This window comes from Pavona decussata, unplaced genomic scaffold (genome assembly GCF_977016875.1).
Source record: "Pavona decussata unplaced genomic scaffold, jaPavDecu1.1 SCAFFOLD_61, whole genome shotgun sequence".
NCBI lineage: Eukaryota > Metazoa > Cnidaria > Anthozoa > Scleractinia > Agariciidae > Pavona > Pavona decussata.
Genome location: NW_028145482.1, coordinates 2820210 through 2840035, shown reverse-complemented (window position 1 = coordinate 2840035; position 19826 = coordinate 2820210). Strand labels below are relative to the sequence as shown.

At 37.3% G+C, this 19826-nt stretch overlaps 1 protein-coding gene across 1 annotated transcript; it reads left to right on the top strand.

Moving 5' to 3' along the window:
* Positions 1–237: 237 nt before the first annotated feature.
* LOC146479093 (uncharacterized) lies at positions 238–19826 on the top strand. The gene is made up of 8 exons (XM_085111363.1): positions 238–408; positions 601–758; positions 9010–9197; positions 12522–12658; positions 13009–13049; positions 13959–14015; positions 16232–16289; positions 17737–19826. The coding sequence occupies exons 3-8, from the start codon at positions 9101–9103 to the stop codon at positions 17767–17769; spliced, it is 423 nt and encodes a 140-aa protein (XP_084967489.1). The 5' UTR covers positions 238–408; positions 601–758; positions 9010–9100; the 3' UTR covers positions 17770–19826.

Here is a 19826-nt window from a genome sequence, read left to right as displayed (position 1 = left end):
AAATCACTTGTTGCTCAACCGAAAAATAATTGTTCTATAAATACCAACATCGCTTGTGGATTTGTCGCTTTACCGTCTCCGATCAAGAAGGCCTCATTCAAATAATTTTGTTACAATTTGAGGAAAAAAAGTATTCAAAGGATGGATGCCGCGAATGACGTGTATCCGGTGAAAATAGATGCCCCCGGCCGGAGGTATCCCATCACTCTTTCTTTCTTCCGTTCTCCGTGGCAACGTCACAAACTTAGTATCACGGAAACACGGTAGAGAAGCCTGCCTTCCCACACACAACCGTGCTTTGACTTCACTCCTGGAAAGCGTGTTACTTAACAGCGTTTGCTCTAAAAAGAGAGTTTATTACTGGAGGATACAGAGTCTTCAGTTTAATTAGGAGCTTGTTTTCGTGAGGTCAGTCAAATTCGAGCTTCTTTGAGCTTTGCGATTCGACGTTTAACTTAAGCTTAGTATTTTCTTTGGTTATTCAGTTTCAGTTTTAGCGTCAATTTAGCCGAAAGTTGTCGTGTGAGCTGACTCTCAGCACTTGCTTTAAGTTTACCACGTTAAGTTGTTAGTTATGATGTTTTATTATTTTTATTCCAGTGTGGATAGATACAAGGGCGTCAGTAATTTGCATGCTTCGAGCTCGTTGGTTGCGACTACAGGATGTGAAACGATGCTCAAATTGTGCTTTCACACTTCTTTGAGCCGGGATCTCTCGCAACGAGTTGTCCTAAGATAGCTGCTGGTTCAAGATCAAGGTGAATTCATTTCTGTTTTGCATGTTTAACTAATCGATTGCTTGAATATATACAGTTTCGGAGAACAAGCACCCAAATGAAACAGTCTCGTCAATACGAATACGTAATGGCTTGAATCAACTAATAACCACTGCATATTTAAGAGGGAGATTTGTTTGCAATGTTGAATCGAGTTGGTATTTTTTCGGTTTTAATCTGTTGTTCGAATAATGATACATTTTGTGTGAAACTTAACGGAGTAGAGCGATGACAAGTTGAAAGTGAATATATAGTGAACGGACAGTTGAGTTGAGTTGGTCATTTGCATAGTCGGTATTAAATCTGTCTTAGTGAACAGTGTGAGTTCCTTTTGTTATGAGGTTATTTACCATGGAATTATCAGACACAAGCGTATATTGTCAGTGTGAATTAAAAGACTCTCCGGGGAACACAGTTTGGTGGTTGTCTCTAATTGAGTTTTTTTCTTTTTCTTTTCGCAAGCTATCGAGCAATGTACCCTCGCGAACGTGATCGGTCGGGTTGTTATTCAGCTGTCCAGCTGCTGTTGTTTTATGGTGTTATTGTTTTTGTTCGTCGCGCTGTACGTTGCGAACGATTTCTTGTTCTAGAATGATTTCAATTGTAGCATTCTAACTTTATCACGAAACATACACATGAAAATAATTTGGTGGTGGGCGTTAAGGAACAGATTTGGTTGGCATGGAAGCCTAGTGCAACCAAGTTTAAGGTTTGAGGCGACATGAGTCAACTTGAAGTGATTATGAATGGCGAATGAAACATATATAGCGTATTGGTGTTATAATATTGTCACCTCGGGATCAATCTCTATCACTGCAACGTTTTATGTGAATTTCTTTGCCATGGTTTGGGAACCAACAACGTCTTGTTTTTAAACAGTTTAATGGATGTTTTCATAACGTACGCGATTTTAGACACGCAAAGTAAGTTTAAGCTTATGTATTTCGCTTTCATTAGCAGCTTAAATGTAATTTTTGTACGTATAGAGAAGTTTCTTGATCGTTTTAAATTCTTCACACCAAATTTTTTAAACGGCATTAATTTTTAAACCCGTAAACAACTTTGTATTAGAAGAACAGCAAGTGAAATTTCTTTTCCCATTTACGTCATGGAATGATTGATTTATGTTACTTTCGAAATTTCACCTGTTCTTTGATCGGAAAACTGCATCGAACACTAGGTGTTAATTAAAGCGTACTTGAGCAAGTCCTCAAAATAAATTGAGTGGGATCTTTAGTTTTGTGGTTCAAAAATGTGCAAATTTGTACAGCTTGATTGTTTCTTGATAAATGTAATTTTTTAATGAATTTCAATTCATTTAATTTTTTTTTTAACTAGCTGTGTTTTTTTTATTAAACGTGATAAAAAATAGCAAATTTCCGACCTCCAAAAATCCTTTGCATCCTCCCTCAGTATCCCTCATGGGTTAATTGTGAAGAAAGTGTCACTTGTGAAGTTAAGTGCTGATCGTGAGGCTGTGTTTTTCTTTATCTCAAGACAGCTTTTTGCTGGTTTGCATTAATTATTTGTGTTAGTTGTTCACATTGACATGGTTCCTTATTCTGGTCTTTATTGCTGGTTGAACTTCAAAAGCCCTCTAAAATGATTTGCAGTAAAAGGTATGAAGAGCTTAATTTTTTTCAATCTTGGACAGGAAATAAAGAGAAACAAATTATTATCCCTCCCCCCACAATCAATGCTGAATTCACGCTAAAACCAATGTCCCCCCCCCCCCCCACATGCCATTTTTTTAAATTATCTATGGCCGCCAATTAAGCTGGTAGATTCCATGACATTGTGCATGCATATGTCTGTTAACCAAAAACATGTGACAAACGAATATTCGGAGTTAATTAATAGATGGATATGCGAAGTTTTAGTGAAAAAACGGCAGCCATATGCGACTATCAAAAAATATGACTGATTACTGTGACAATATAAAGTCTGATTGATTTGTCGGTAGACTTTTGGTTAGTCTTGAAACCTGTCAATTTTTGTAGCTTTGGGAGCAGTGCTTCTCGCATGGAAGATAAGCTTTTATTTTGGTGAGTACAGCCATTTTATATAAAATGGTTTTATACAATTTGACTTATTCAAACAGGCATAGCTTTAATTGGTTGGCTTTTTAAAAAGTATTTGTTAGCTTTTATCAATTCCTACCAAGAGTTTACGCTCGAAATGTTGTCCCGAAATCGACATTTAGATTAGCATATGAATACGGCCACCTCTCTCCGCTTAGTAACACCACATCAAGTTTTTTTGGCAAGCATCCATTATTTAGCATGTGAACTGTTTGTGAGTTAGGCTTTTTCAACCCTGGCTGCTATGCTATACATATCAGTCTGTAGTTTTCTTTGTGTTGTGTGCAAGTTTGTAAACATGAATGAATGTGTTAAACTCTTAGATAAAGAGTAACATTAATCCATTGATCACCGTGCTGGCCCAAACCGGATGCTATTTTGCGCAATTGTTCGTGTTCAGCTTCTGCCTCCCCTGGAAGGGCTTTTTTTATCCCCTATTGTTCTAATTGTCTTCAGCAAAGACTGACCAATCAGAATTTAATGTCTGTGCATATATTTATAGGGTTTAGCTGGGGGTAGAAAGTAAATTTTTTGTCTTCGCAAGAAAATATAAAAACTCATCAACATGGATGCTGAATGGGTTGATGTATAGATTTTCAGACGCCAATTTCGCACTTTCAGAAGGAAATTACACATTGTTTTGAAACAATAAATTGAAAGAAGAACTGCTAAGGAATACTCGAGAGTTTCAAGAGCCGAAATCCAGGAATTAATGGCAAAGAAATTGTGCTTTGAAGACAAATTGTCGTTTTTTCAAGCCAACAAGCAAGCGGACATCATTATTACCTCCTCCAAAACAAACATATCTATGCTGTAAAATAACATTCAATCTAGCATCTCAGGGGAATAGGTTACCTATAGACCCACGTGACGAAAAATGATATATTTGATTCTTGATATCCCACTTGTAAATTCAATAGAAAAAAATCATTCAAAGCATTAGTCAGTTGTCAGTCTCACTACTTGACATGTGAGGTGTCCTCTAGCAAAGAGCTTTTAGGGTTTAACTTGTTGTGACTTGTGTGTGCTTTGAATGATACTTGTGTGCTTCAATTTGCATAAAAACTAAGTTTTAAACAGATATAATTACTGCCTTCCGCGTTCGTAAAATTAAATCTGTGGTGTTTTTTCATCTCTACAAGAAGAGCTGCTACATAATAGTAAGTAATATAGAATTATTTAATTGCAACGTTTTAGCGATATCAATTTTGAATAGGAGAGACAATAATGTTTATTTTAAGATTTGTTTGGTTCATTTTGTAGTTGTTATGATACAAGAATTGTTCTTATTTATTTAAAGTATCTGTGGTTGTATAGTTTCCATTTAAGATTGAAGGGGGCTGTGTCATAAAAACTTCACAGAATCAGAGAAACTTCAAGGAATGCACCTTGGTGAATCACTTTAAGTGTAATTTAGGATATAACAGATCGAAGCAGTATGTTTGTTATGAACAACTGCCACCAAAAATCACGGTAGAGTGCACTGCACTCTCCAGTCTAATGCATGTGGTACATGTATTTTATTATGCCCTGTATAATGTCAGTTGACTTAATTAAGATGACTGTATGAGTTAAGGTATTGTTGTTAACAAAGTTTAATATCACAAGTCAAACATTTGTTCTATATGTGAATATCCCTCACATGGTTTAATCAACTGCTCAGAATTGTGGAAAACACAACTAAGACTTTCCTTTTATTTAATTTCCTGCCAGATACCGCTATCCCCCTCCCCCCAGGAGGGCCAAAACATTTTAATTCAGGTCCAGTGACGTACCTAGCATTAATTTTTCTTAAGTTGTTTCTTTTTATGAAACAACCAGTGTCTTGATAAATGATTAATATTGTTGGACTGTCAAGTAAATTTGAGTGTTGACTCCTGCCTGGTCAGTGTCAATGATAAGAAATTGTGTGCAGAGTAATTAAAGGGCCCTAGTCAGCCACACCTTTGTTTTTGATTATATGCGAGAGTTTGGCTATTATATTTAATTCGCAGCGTGTCAAAATGAAAGAAATCACTGTGAAACTACTAAAGATAATGAAACATACTTTCCGGAACACAACTTTACAGTAAAGCAATAAGATTTCAATTCACCATGCAATATCAATAATTTCGATGGCATCGAAAATGGCGGAGGCTGACTAGAGTCCTTTAAGTAACCACAAGGATGAAAATGTTTTTTCAAGATTCAGTCATAAAATAAACACTTGGCTTTGGAGATGCAAATATTATGTCCTCTTATTCACTGAGTGGGTGGACAGGAAGGAAAACATTAGGCTGAAGTCATGGCACACAGACCAAGTGCAGTGACATGAGTGTACTGCACCTTGATCAACAGCCAAGTATCATCCCATCTGGCATACCCTACATGTGACTTGGTCAAAAACTGTTTTATCGTATGACCAATTAAAACTCTTTATAGTCAACTCTGAGCATGTTAAGTTCCCATTGCTTTTAACTCTTTAATTGTGCATACGCAATGAACAAGTTATCCTAATGAACAAACCTGTCACTCACTCAGTGGCTCCATCAGTTACTCGATGGGCTGTAAACTTTCAGCAAACATGAGGTAATCTCATGGCTCACTTGAATTTCTTTCCTCTTTCAATTAAAACACACCTTTCTGGAATTTGAAATTGAAAGAAATTGCCCAAGAATCTCAATTTGATGAGCTGCACAAGCTCTCGAACTATTAAACCAAAGTGCAGACTAATTCACATGGATTTTTCATTATACTGGAATAGAGAACCCTTCATTATGCTTAATGTCATTTTCAGTAAGCTTAATACAGTAAAATATAACCTCAGTCTGACAAGAAAAAAAAAAGCAGAGAATTAGGAAAAAAGGGAACACAAAATTTGCCCCCCCTCCAGGGGTTGATCCCAGGATGTGGATGTAGAAGCCTGAGGACTTGCCATGACACCAACCCAGCAATGGTGCCCAGAGGTTGTTAAAAAACCAGCAAAAGTGAAGACATAGATCCATTGAACCATGGATCAGGACAGCCACAGTGGTGTTTCTTTTCTACATTAGCAAACAACTGCTGCTCATACTCTAGGAAGCAAATAACTTTAGCCATAATCCACAACATCATATCATTCACCTGTTCAGTTCACAAGTTCACTCACAGGGCATTTTGATTTGTTGTTGCCTTAAGGTTTAAGTCAACAATCAATTGCAATGCTTTGTGCGACAAATTTGTTTCAAATTATTTTTTGCAGGGTTATGTGTGTTTCTAGCAGGGCCTTACAGCTTTTTCCAGGTCCTTTCATGCTAAATATGCATATGTTCCTAATACAGGGATTTTCTCAGTTTTGAAATGTCAGGCAGGCTGTAAAATATCATATACATCATAATTTTTTTTACATGTTCATAATAATTATATACCATCAGTTTTAGTTCATCATGAGCAGTTGCAATTCAGTACAATTAAATTATTTTAATGGAGTATTTTTTTAGTTACAGTACATTGAATTGAAGATTGAAATTATTATTATTAATTATTATTATTATTATTATTATTATTAATCTTATTAATTTTATTAATACATGTATGAAGTAGACATTTGAACATAGGGGGCCTTGTTGGTGACAGCCAGAGTTCGATGTTATTGATCAAAGTCACAAGATTTCTATATACCAATCACAAACCTCCACGAGAGTAGAATTACTATTGCTTATAACCTTGGTACTTATACTATTGTGTAGACAATTAAATGTAGACAAGTTTCATTGTCTGTTCCAGAGTTTACTGTAGTATCTTGCAATAATCAGTGATCATTTGAAGCCTTAAATTATACATGTACATGCAAATTCCTCTTCTGGCGTTTGAGCAAATTATATTAAGTTTGTGTTTTGTCTGATTCAGCATGACGCTGTGTGGATTTTCTTCGTTCAGAAGGCAAACAGGGTAAAAAGAAAACCCCTGCAGACTTCAGATGCGATGAGAGTTCAGTAAAGGGTTATTCAGCCTAGAAATTCTACAGTACAAGTTTTGCCCAGAGAATGTGACACAACAGCATCATGTGATGTAGGATTTAAGGAATCAGATGTCAGTCTAAAAGACTTCATGTTATTGCTAGGTTTATCAGCTGGAATTCCAGACTCCTCATTAACTCTACTTTAGTCAGGCACACCTGCACCTCAACATTAAATTTCAACCCAGCAAACAAACACTTCATCTCTGAAGTTAATATTTATGAATCTGTCAAAGTTATTTTTATCAAACAATTAACCACCTCAAAAACTTGATTGAAAAACGATTGAGAAAATTCAGATTCTTCCTAAAAGAATCAAGGAGCAAATCTAGTCCTTGGCGAAAATGTGTTTTCATTAGGCTATGAAGCTAAGAACTTTCAAGAACTGTTAAATTAATGCTTTACATCAACAAGATTCTAATGAAGAGGAATAATTTATTGTCAATATGGTACTCAATCTGTAACTCTTCTCCTTTTCTGAGACATCACATGAATCCCTTGATCATGTCGTTATTCACGGCAAATTTACTAGAAATGTTTGGAACTTTGTTTTTCTTTAACTTAGTACTAATGCATGAATATTCAAGTATAATTCCTAAAAAAAGAATGTGAACTCAAGATCGAAGAAGAAATTCTCGTCAGTTATTGCTTGTTATTTATGATCCATGTTGTTAATGTATCATCTATAAAAGTGCTCTTGGAAGAGTGAAACTTGAACTTTCTGTGTTATAGCTTAAGTGAATTATATTGAAGGCCTTGAGAGTTCAGTTGCAAAATTTGTGTCCAAGGAGAAATAGAAAAACATTCAATTCATTGCACTTGATGACGGAAGGACCCCCACAAGTTTTTAATAGGCCTGCATATTTCTCCTTCATAAAATGCATGTCTGGGTCTCAATATGAGAGAATGAATATTTTTTATATAATTTGAAATTAAGGTGAAAGAGAAGTCTTTTGACAGGGATACATCTTTTATTTCATCTATTGGTTTCTGCTATCTTTTGAACCTAACAATATTTTTCTGTAGGTAAAGTCAGAAATACATTGTAATTATAAAAGGTAGTTGCTAATGGTTAAGTGGTAAACAGCAAAGAGAAGGGAGATTATTCTTTTATTTGCCTTGAGTGTGAATAGTGCCACGGGCCACTCAGAGTGGCCCGAGCGCCATCTTGTCGGCCCACCGAACTAACAAGCAATCTGATTGGATGTTGCTTGAATCTTAGCCAATAGGCGTTGCTGTTTTATTGTATTTTCGATGGGGTTTCGTCAGCGTTCGTTGAGGTCGTTGTGTGACCGAGCTCTTCCGAGTTAGAGCGTCTTGTGTTCGAAGGAGAAACAAAATATGGCCGCCATCTTGATGTTGAACATTTCGTGCTTGTTTTTTTAGTTCCTTCTGCGGAATTTGAACCATATAACCAAGCAAATAGAATAATAATTGCCTACTTCTTCTTCGTATGGATATGGATTTCCTTTGAGTCTGCATTTGAGAATGAATTTTTTCGATAAACTGCAATGTGTAATATTTGCATGCTCGTGAAGACGCATGGAAGGAATGAAAAGCAGCAAAGAAGTTTGATTTATATCTGAACGTTTCACTCAATTTTGAACATGCATGATAGATGAAGACAAAGTTTGAAGGTACAGTTACGAATTTAGTTGACGTGTATTTTTGCAATCGGCGTATACATGTAAACTTCATTTCATTTGGCAATGCGGGACCACCCCCTTGAAATTCGATGGCACTTATAGGGTTAAGAGATCAGTTGTAATTTATTGTTTTCTTACTAACCGAGTTTGAGGTCGGTACTGTAAGTTAGTCAGACTGAGATTTTTCCCGTTGATTTTGCACTTGGGCCATAAATCAATGGGAAAAAAGAGGATCAGTAACTTACAGTACAGACCGAGAAAACGAGGTTAGTAAATAAAGATATTTATTGTATCTCTGAGGTTAATTGGGCATGCGTAAAAGGAACAACTTTCAAATTTAGCTGGCTGTACAGTGAAATACGGCCTGCAAAATTGACCAATCACACCGCGCATAATAACTGAGAGATATAGCAAACAGATAATTTAGTGTTTTGATATATCAGGTTTATTTTGTTTCTTGGCTGGGAAACGTCTTTTATTTCATCTATTGATTTATGCTATCTTTAACCTAACAATATTTGTCTTTACAGATCATTGGTAAATTTCAAAAAGAGTCAAGGCTCCAGACCTTTCACCATTGGGTTGTCTTGGCGAGTGCCTTGCCCCTCGCGGGCTAATATTATGGGATGTTCTGCTGGTAAACATCTAACTACAAGTCCAGAGGTCAGCTCCAGTTCCCACTCAGCCAAAGAGAATGGCTGGTCACCAAACACTTCAGGTACGTCTGTGATATAAGGCAATGTTTAACAAGTGGTAGTTTCTCTCTTAGTCTCTCTTAGTCCTTTGAGCCCCCAGTGGGGCATAGTGGTAGTTTAACTTCACACAAATATAGCAGCTATGATCTTGGACGGAATAAAAAAAAATTACCCCCCTCCCCCAAAATCAATTATGAATTCACGGGCAAAGCAAAACATGCCATTTTTTCATCATTGGCATGGTGTGTGTGGGGAGGGGGGAGTTGTGGTGTTAATTTTTCATTTCAACTGTGCAAGATTGAATCTTGGACAGACTTTAAAAAAAATTAACCCCCCCCCCCCCCAAAAAAAAAAAAAAAAATAATAATAATAATCATTGATGCATTTGCACGCAAAGCAAAACACACCATTTTTCCATTATTGAAATGGGAGGGAAGGGTGGTCTTAATTTTTCATTTCAACTGTCCAGGATTATAGGTTTGTTAAAGGCCTGCTATGCAATGGCTGTGAACATTATCAGAAATAGCTCAGAGTTGACTTGACCAAACATACAAGTACAATACAATACAATACAATACAATATTTATTTTGCCACATACAACAAATACAGATGGAAACAAAATGATGAAAATTGACGAAAGAAAATAAATGGCGAGAAAACCTGAAAGAAACCACGAGGCTTATAAAGTCAGGCTTCCTCACTTTTAAAAAATAGCTATCTTATATTAGAATTACAATATGGACTTATGATAATTAACTTTGACCGCGCACACGTACACACACACAGTACATAATAATTGTTATGAATAGCACCCCGCTGTTACAGAAATATTCTAATCCCCATGCCATAATGATTAAAAGCTAAAACATGTTCATTATTTTATCAAATGAACTCAAAGTTTATATAGTTGTGCAAGTGCCATGCTGTTATGTTAGCACGTTTTAATTTTGCTTGGCTGCCTGTGTTTCGAACGAATATCTCTACAAATTTGTTGTACGGAAACAAAATTAAAACATTTTCCCTCACCTTTGCACAAATTGAAGAGCTGAGAGCATAACCGACTTATGTCGAATTTTAGCCCAGTTTTCGATTTCGCTCGGATTTGTCCCAATTTTTAGTCTCCCTGGTTTTGAAAACATTTCGCGGTTTTACAATCGTGTACAAAACTCCTTGAGAAAACCAAACACCAACAGCGCAAAAGCCACTTGCTTACTATTTCTCTCTTGTTAATTCTACCACAGAACTTTACTTCTCTCTTGCACTCCTTCCCCCTATACAATGACAACCGAAAAAAGATGTAGAAACCACTCACTCACTGTTTCTCTCTTCTTAATTCTATGACAGTTATTTCTCCCTCCCCCCCCTCCCCCTTATGCAATGTTGATTTGGAAGGTGATGCTTGCAAGGAGACTGTTCGTGACCCAGAAAACAACATTGAGTTGGGGGGGGGGGGAGGGGAATGTGGTGGTTTCCTTGTTTACTAGTGAACGTGCTTGGAAGGGTAATGTTGTTAGAGATGTTGTCCACGTCGTACTCATGGGTTAAGAAGACTCGGACCGCGCGTTCTTGTTGTAATTGTAAGTGCGTATTTGGGAAGTGGAAACATTGGAATGCAAGTTACGGCTTTTGGTCAGCCAAGTCCTATGGTGCATATTTTCGCTTTGTGCATTAACGAAGTCAAGAAAGTTACTCTTTTTAGCCGTAGGTTAAGTGTGGCGCAAATATCTTTCACGTGATTTCAGCAAAATGCTAGTTCCAATTTTGTGTTTTCCTTTCGGGGCAATAAAACCAACTAGTAGCATAACGAACTTCAAGCAACACTGTAACATCATTTCATTAACATGGTTGTAACTTTTCACTTAACCGTAAGGGAAAATAACTGCATTTCATACAAAGATCAGTCTCTTGAAAGCCAGTAAGGCCGTAAGTCACGCAGTGCGTGACATAGAACTTGTTTTCTTTCAATGCGTAACAGTTCTCACCCTCAGTTCTCGCTTATTCAAATCGTGTTGCAGGAAAGGAAATGGCTTGTTTTGAGATAAACTTTTCTCTCAATGAAAAACCGATTTGTTGCCCTTCTATTTTACCCCTTTTGATCACAGCAAAAGTGCGTCTTAGTAATTTGGCAACAGTTCTTGCCCATGTCGCAATAAAGAAACTAATTGAATTTTGAATTATTTTTACGTAGTGGGGTGAGAACTGTTGGAAAATAGATTTCCTCTGTGAAACACCTTTAGGAAAGCATTTCAACATGGCGATCTAATGATAAACAAAGCATTTACACGCTACCAAAGGTAAAACATTGCCAACGAACATATATAAATGACTTTTTAGTGGTGAGAACTGTGGCCGAGAAATGTGCGGACATTTTGATGACGTATTGTATCTGAGGTGCGTTTCTTACATTCCTGTCACGCACGTAGTAGTTTGTAACAATCAAATGAAAGTGTAACAGAATTCTTTTCGTTACTCCCGCAAGAAAGACCGCTTTCGTGTGCAGTGGTTCAAAGACAACAAGTTTATATTTAATACAAATATTAATACTCAATGCATTGTCCTTTTGGTCATCCATAGTGACTATAATGTTATCGAGTTTTCTTGAGAAGATGGTAACAATTCCCAATGACATTAATATGAAACACAAATCGGCGGAAAAAAATACTGAACAATGTTTTTCAATCGAATTGAAGTTCACATGCAAAAATTCGGACAAATCCGAGCAAACTCGAAAAACGGGCTGAAATTCGACATAAGTCGGTTATGCTCCCAGCCCTTCAATTGACTTTAACCCAATCATCATATATACAATGGATGGCACACCTAGGAAACAAGGACATTTAGTACGATAGGTTCAGGATATCACAAGCCATAACCTGCCCTGTAAGGCCCTCCTCTTTCCCCTTCTGACAAAAAAGTCATGGTATGTAAAATCTGGCTTGATAAAAACCAGTTAAATTTCTGAGCAAGTACCTTGAGCAGTAAAAGGGAGAGAAATCTTAATCGATTTTCTCCAACCAGTTAGCAACCACAACTAATTTTGACCCCGTTCACTTCCTCCAGGACCCCTTCTTTCAGCAGAGGGGGCCCTGGGAGTTCCCAAGGTAAAATCCTTGTAAGAACACTGCAAGTGAACATAAAATTGACATAGGATGGTAAATGCTATGAGCCCTTCAATTCATTATCCGATCTCAAGCTGGACAACTCGGAATTTATCAGTTCTTTGTATGTTCTACATGTATAATTTAACCTATTGTGCGTCCGCTGGACGCTCCATTGCCGGATTAGCTTTGCTAATGGCAATTATGCTAATTAAAGATTAAAGACAACTTTTTTCTCTCCTCTGTAGATGTACCCAAGCATTCACTGGAAAGTAGTGCTCGCACCATCAAGAGAAAAGACTCAAACAACAGCATTTCATCAGTTAAAGAACCTGATATCCCAGAGCCGAAGAATGACATGTACACTACACTGCCCAAGGACAAGGTACTGTATGATTACGACGATCATGATCACGAATTTTTTATATTGCACATGTTCCATTGAACTGCTAATGTTAAGAACATACACTTAATCTTAAATTCCTTTTTATGTCTGCAGTCTAGGCTCTTGTTGAATCATGCACGGGTACAGTGCAGGCAAAAACTCATACACTGTACATGTAGCAAGACGGGCATTTATTGATAACCACTATTGTTTGTTCCTTGCTGCACATGTACATGTATAAAGTGACAATATCCTTTATGTCGGTGTTGCAGTTATCTATAATATTTACTTATTAGTACATGTGAAATCTTGGCCTACCATGTCAGAAAATAAATTATTTTTCTTTTCAGAATGAAGATAAACCGTTCACAAAGAAATCTCTACCAATTAGGTAAATACACAAAGAATCCCTGGCTAGTTTCAGACACCAAATCTAATTTCAGTCAACTCCCTTTATTGTGGACACCCTTGGGACTGCAAGTTTATAGTGTCCTTTATAATAAGAGTCTGTAATAGCAGGAATATATTTCAGTCAAATGTCTGTATTTTATTTTTGCTGGGGATTTAGCTGCTGTCCGTATTATTGGGGTGCCGGTAAATTTATCAGCTAGGTGTCCACAAGGAGAGAGTTGACTGTATCATGTAATTAACTGGTCCAGATAATTTGCATACATGCATTTTAGAAATTAATTACACCTTGGTAGAAAAAGAAAATGTTTCAATTACCCAATCAATTCCAGTCATTTATGCAATGAAGTAGTTACATTGTATCAGTAATTAAATTTGAGAAGTGGGAATTACATTGTGGAAGAAATCTGTTACTAAGAAGGTAACAATGGAAAGCTTGGGGAGAATTCGAAGCGAGGACCTGTTAAATGAACACTGAGGTGAAAAATACAGTACATGTAAAACTGTCAATAAAACAATAAATAAAATTTACATGTAATAGCTTTATTTATTATTAAAAGTGTTAAAGTATTTAGCACTGTAGTGCTAATTGTGGACACTATATTTATAAACTATTAATAATCAAAGATTAGGGAGTGTGTTCCTTCCATCTCATGCTCTCCCTCCTTTGCCAAGTTGTTGATGATGTCATCTGCCCCTGCAAAATCTGCGGGGGATGCAAGATATGCATCTCAAGAGCCATTCATTCAATGTCCCTTACAATCTTGACTCCAATCTGTATGAGGAGTGCATTCTTTCTACGTTGAACGTAATCACTGAAAGAAATAGTACAAACTAAACATAATTTAGTAACCATTTTATTGTTTAAGTTCAATGTTTTGTGATTTTTCAGGCCTAGTGACAACTGTGTCACTCTTCCAAAGCCAGTCCCAGTTAACCAAGTCAGAGTGTAAGTATCACAGACTTGTTTAACTCTCATTTGTTTTAGTGACATGAACCAAGCTCTGTGGTGCTGCAAAGTTCCTGTAAACCACTTGTTATTTCACAGTTTTGCAAAGCATCATATGACAATACAGTAGACTGAAATTGAAGGGCTGGGAGCATAACCGACCTATGTCGAATTTCAGCCCGTTTTTCGATGTAGCTCGGATTTGTCCAAACTTTTGCATGTGTACTGCAATTCGATTGGAAACCATTGTCCAGTATTTTTTCACGTCGCTTTGTGTTTCGTATTAATGCCATTGAGAAATTTTACCATCTTGTAAAGATATATCGGTAACATTATAGACACTGGATGACCAAAAGGACAATGCACTGAGGATTAAATACTTGTATTCAATATACACTCGTTGTCTTTGAAACACGGCACACGAAAGCGGTGTTTTTCGCGGGAGCAACGAAAAGAATGCTGTCACGCTTTTATTTGATTCTGTTACAAACTACTACGTACGTGACAGGAATGTCCCAAATGTAAACAGTTACATTCTCCAAGAGAAAATGTGTCCATTTCCTGGCGTAAAATCCAGCTTTGTCCCGTTTGTCGACATATCACTCTTGATAACGCCAAATACTAGCATTCTACACGATTAACAGGAAGACATGTAGCCATTTCAACGATTAACAACGATTAATGGCAGTTCTATTAAAAAGGTAAAGACTATCTATTCTTTTTACCACCAGTCGGTGTTAACCGTTGAAAATCTATGTTAATCGTACTTTTATTGAATCATTTCCTTGAAATTGTCAAGTTAATCGTTACATACCGAATTTCAAGCCTGGCAAACCACAACTAAGGCTTGCAAAACACCTTGTATATGGCGGGATTTGTCTCTGATGCTCCCGCGGGATTTGATAATCGAATCGAAAAATTCGCCACGGCACAGTCATCACTACCAAGGAGGGATTCTTTGGACAACATTTCCACCAGTTCCTGTGAACTGCATTCGTCAATTTCGTAACTTTTCAAAAGATCCATAGATAACGTGCGTTTTCAAACTTCACCAAACAAAAGCGAAAGCAACTAGCCAGTACGATACGCAAGTTGTTTATCCCGACTGCCTTGATCTATTTTGGGCTTGTTACAACCCGCAAAAGCAAACCATGAAAGCATCTCAAACGTTAATTATAGCAACAACAACTGGTGCGACTAAACACGGCTCGTGGACAGTGGAAACTTTTAGCCTACCGATAATTTGGAAAACGAGTCTGACGTGGACAAAACCTATAAAAAAATTTGCCTTCCAAGCGCGTTCACATGTAGAAAAGCAAACTACTAAATCCCCCTCCCCCCCCCCTGACTCAATGTTGTCTTTTGGGTCACGAACAATTTCCTGGCAAGCATCGCTTCCCACATCAACATTGCATAAGGGGAAGGGGGGGAGGGAGAAGTAACTGTGGTAGAATTATGAAGGGAGAAACAGTAAGTGAGTGGTTTTTTGGCTGTCTGTGTTCGGTTGTCATTGCATAGGGGGAGGGGGTGGGAGGGAGAAGTAAGGAAGTGGTTTTTGTTCTGTTCGTGTTTGATTTTCTCAAGGAGTTTTGTCGACGATTGTAAAACCGCGAAATGTTTTCCAAACCAGGGAGAGCCAAAATTCGGACAAATCCGTGCGAAACCGAAAGCCGCGCTAAAATTCGACATAAGTCGGTTATGCTCTCAGACCTTCAATTATGAAATTAAATTGAGCACTTGGATTTTTTTCTGAGTATGCCTGTGTCATTTACCGATTAATGCATCATTCTTATTTATTCACCAGACTTAACAAATTCCATCACATTTATTCCATTACGCTTATGCCACACATTGACATATTTCCAATCCTAGCAGTTTGCAGGATGCTTTGTTCCATGAACCTAGTTTAATGGCCTTAGCTCCCATGAGTCTCCTGTGTTAGAGCATCCAAACTAGTAATCGGAAGGTCTTAGGTTCGACTCCTGATAAGATCACTCAGATTTTTTTCCGAGTATGCCTGTGTCATTTACCGATTAATACATCATTCTCAAATTGATTTTGTTTGAGTATTCTGATATTTGTTTGCCAACTTTCAGTCATTATTTTTATATATTTAGAAAAAATGCAATGCCTTGCTTTCTCATTTCATAGACCCCCTGACTGGCTTCTTTTATCCAGAGTTTTGTTACTCACCTGACGTCTTTTCTTTTATGCAGGCAGATGACAAGATCTCAAATAGAATTTTTCAGAATGCTTGATAAGAAAATTGATGAGGTTGGTACAATCGCAGCACTTTTACAATGTATTTATAGACTTTACAATGCTGTTGCGTTCGTTTCTTCTTTACACACATAAGTTTATTCAGTATTCTTTGTGGTAAGGAACACGGGCCCCAAAAAAAAAAAAAATTGGATAGGGGTGTGCGGCCTGCTTCCCAAAACCCTTACCCTATTTATGACCAAAATCTGCGATTTTCCCTACCCTATTTATGACCTGACCAAACATTTGATACCCTATTTATGACCTGATAGTATCTGGTCAAATTCAGTTCAAAAACCCCTGGAGCCCAGCGCGTGACAAGCCGTTGCGGCATGTACACAGTTGCTGTAAACATCATGATGACGAAATAGCTTCTTCTTAAAAAAATGAATTTAAGACTAGAGTGCGAAAATCGATACCCTATTTATGACCAAAGCGGTTGAAAAACCATAGCCTTTGGGGCCGCACATACCTATATAGCCCATATAAGGGCGTACCCCCCGGGGTAAGAAATAAATCATTTCACAAGTTATTGCTTGCCATACTTGTCTATATACAAACTCGTCACCTGTTTGCTACTCATTTGTGCTGTATACTGGCTCTTGAGTTGTTTCCATCTCATCTCTTTTCAGCTTTAAACCTCACTAGTGTGGTAACCAGCATCTAATATGTCGTTACAATGCCACTATTTTGTCAAACTTACAGAAAGGAGAAATGAATGAAGGAAATGATTACAGAAGATTAAATGACCTGGGCCCAGTTGTTCAAAGCGCGATGAAGCCAATCCTGGGTTAACATGAACCTTGATTTGAGTTTAATTACATGTACTAATCAATAAAATAACGATTTTTCCAAAAGATTTTTGTCACTCAGTTTTGATGTAGACTGTTCTCTATCATTGGCTTAAAATTAGCTTTTAAAGACATTTTTAACGAGCTAGATGAGAACCTTGGTTAACTTTTAATCTTGGATTAGGATTGATCGGTTTTCTAACAACCGGGCCCTGATGTTTAAACAAATTCTCCCGACAAGTATCACAAGAAAATTGTGGAGAAGGGTGCAGAGAATGTGTCTGTTGATACTGGAGCTTGAAGTGTAATGGTGTAAGTCACATTATGTTAGAGGGGTTTTCAATCGAGTGTTGTAAAACCAAAACAAAAGTAATTACTCTGGCCAATCATGACAGGTGTGAACAACGCAATAAACTAATCAGAATCCAAAGCAAATACATGTAACTGGCGCCAAGCGCGGGAAAACTACATGCGAGCAAGGCACGCTTGGTTTTGGTTTTACATCTCATTGGTTGAGAAATTGGCGGGAGTTTTGTCAACCAATCACAGAACGTAGCAATGCAAAACCAAAGTAAACGGGCAATTGCTTTCGGCACTCAATTGAAAACCGCTCTATAAGTGCTGACCTTGTTATATTCTTGCAGTTAAACTCGTCCTCTTGTTTCCTGTAGGGACCAGACTACATCTCAGAAACAGATAGCTGACCCAAGACCAAGCACATTCTTGAAAACATTTTTGACAAGCATCTTTAATAAAAAGCAGCAGCAGAGCTCCACAGTCATGAAGTGTACTGATCAACTGTGGCAAAACCTGCATTGGTATTTTGGAGTGTCTGAAGCTCTGTGGATTATGAAATAACGTAGATCAGGTGTGGGTGTCATCCTGCAAGTTAAGTGTGCCACCGACACTACAATGCTCCAAGAGGGACAAACTGGAATACAAACCCTCAGATTTTGATTTTAAGGGCCATGGAGTTTCTAACGATGAGGCTTATAGCTTGCGTGGACCGTCATTGGAAGGATAGAAGGTAAAAACTGAAGATTGAAGAGAAAAAGAACTTCACGCCAAAACAAGGAAAAAACATGGTTGAGTTTGGCCATGAAAAGCTCCAATTATAAATTTAGTTGGTTTGAAAGCAGAGGCTGTTCAAATCACAGTAATGAAAGGAATTTATTAAGGACAAACTATTGATGAGCTGGTGGAAAGATTGGTTTGAAACGATGAAAAAGATATGTTGACTGTTTGCAAGGGAGCTCTAAAATAGTGCAAACGCATTTAATCATTGAACAGAAACGTTTTTCTTTTTCGTCGTCTTGCACCTTTGGGTGTGAAGAGAAATGAGAAATTAAGCTTCTTCTTTCAATTTTTATTGGAAACGGTCAGTCGTAGAGTGACATGTTTGATTCCTATTTAATATTATATTTATCTCCTGCTAACGTGAATCAAGGAAGAAGCCAGGAATTGAATTGAAGCTGTTGGATGTATTCACGTAACCCACCCATTATAGCTGGGTGGGATACTATGCCAATCGCACAGAGTTAAAAACTCTACTTTTTCCCCATTTTAGGTGTAAACGGCAATAATTTGTACCCAATTCACACCAGTATACGAAACATACCCAATTTTATATCAAAATGGTCAAGATCTCTAACAACGAAACTCTTGGGGCTGCTCAATCCTTTCATGCCTTGGTTAGTTTATTACGATGCCGTTGCATTGTATAACTCTAGTTGTAAATTGATAGAAATGTGAAGGTATCACGGTATAGAATTGTTGTATAATGTGGTTAAAACCATAGTTTGGTACCATACAATTCTGAATGTAAACCCCCAGCATGCGTTTCTCAAAACTCCAAAAAATCTTTACGTGCACATTGTTGTAACAAGAAATTCAATTTTGGCAAGGTTATTTTGGAGAACGCTGAATGCAGAATACAACATTTTAGCTCATCTACAACATTTATATTAGGGTTAAAAAACGAATGATATAATTTAGGCCTAAGTACTTCTCTGTAATACTTGTTATGGCGGACATTTGACACTATGTGACTTTCTATGGATTAGGCGTACTGCAAAATACCTCTGCCGTTCAATTTTTTAGTAATTTGCAAAGCTAAAACTTTGAAAACGGTACAAGATCAAGAAACACACTGGGCCCAGTTGTTCAAAATCTGATTAAGCTAATCCTGGGTTAATGTGAACTTTGATTCGAGTTTAATTACCAGTTAGTAAAAAGATTCTTCAAAACGATTTTTGTTCCTCAGTTTTGACTCAGACTTTTCTTTACCACTGGCTTAAAATTAGCTTTTAAGAACAGTTTTAATGAGCGATATGAAAAACCTTGGTAAATATTTTATCAAGGATTAGCGTTATCCGGCTTTCGAATAAGCGGGCCCTGGGCTAGTTTGCACGAAAAGCTACCACCAATCGCTAAAGATGTGTCCACAAAAAAACTCATCGGGAGTCCCTGGGCTTCTTTTATCCTTTCAGGAGCTTACTTTTTAGTAGAGGAGTTGTTTTATTGGCCTACCTCCCCCCCCCCCCCCCCCCCCTTCCGGGCCACTTTTGTAAAAACCTGGAGGAAAATAGAAAATGCACAATATTTATGCAGTTCAAGCGCCAAATAGCATAATTGTATCTATATATAATAAGATAAATTAAATATATTATAGTCAAATAATGTGATTATCATTTTTATATAATTTTCTTGTATTGTAATAACAAATGACGAACCAAGTTAATAAAATGTTGGTATACCTACT

What these genes read in the sequence shown, in the direction of transcription:
- LOC146479093 (XM_085111363.1), top strand. Translation starts at nt 9,101, where the DNA reads ATGGGATGTTCTGCTGGTAAACATCTAACTACAAGTCCAGAGGTCAGC. An exon ending in AAGAAATCTCTACCAATTAG is followed by an intron (nt 13,050 to 13,958) that starts GTAAATACACAA and finishes GTGATTTTTCAG; the next exon opens with GCCTAGTGACAACTGTGTCA. An exon ending in TTGATAAGAAAATTGATGAG is followed by an intron (nt 16,290 to 17,736) that starts GTTGGTACAATC and finishes TGTTTCCTGTAG; the next exon opens with GGACCAGACTACATCTCAGA.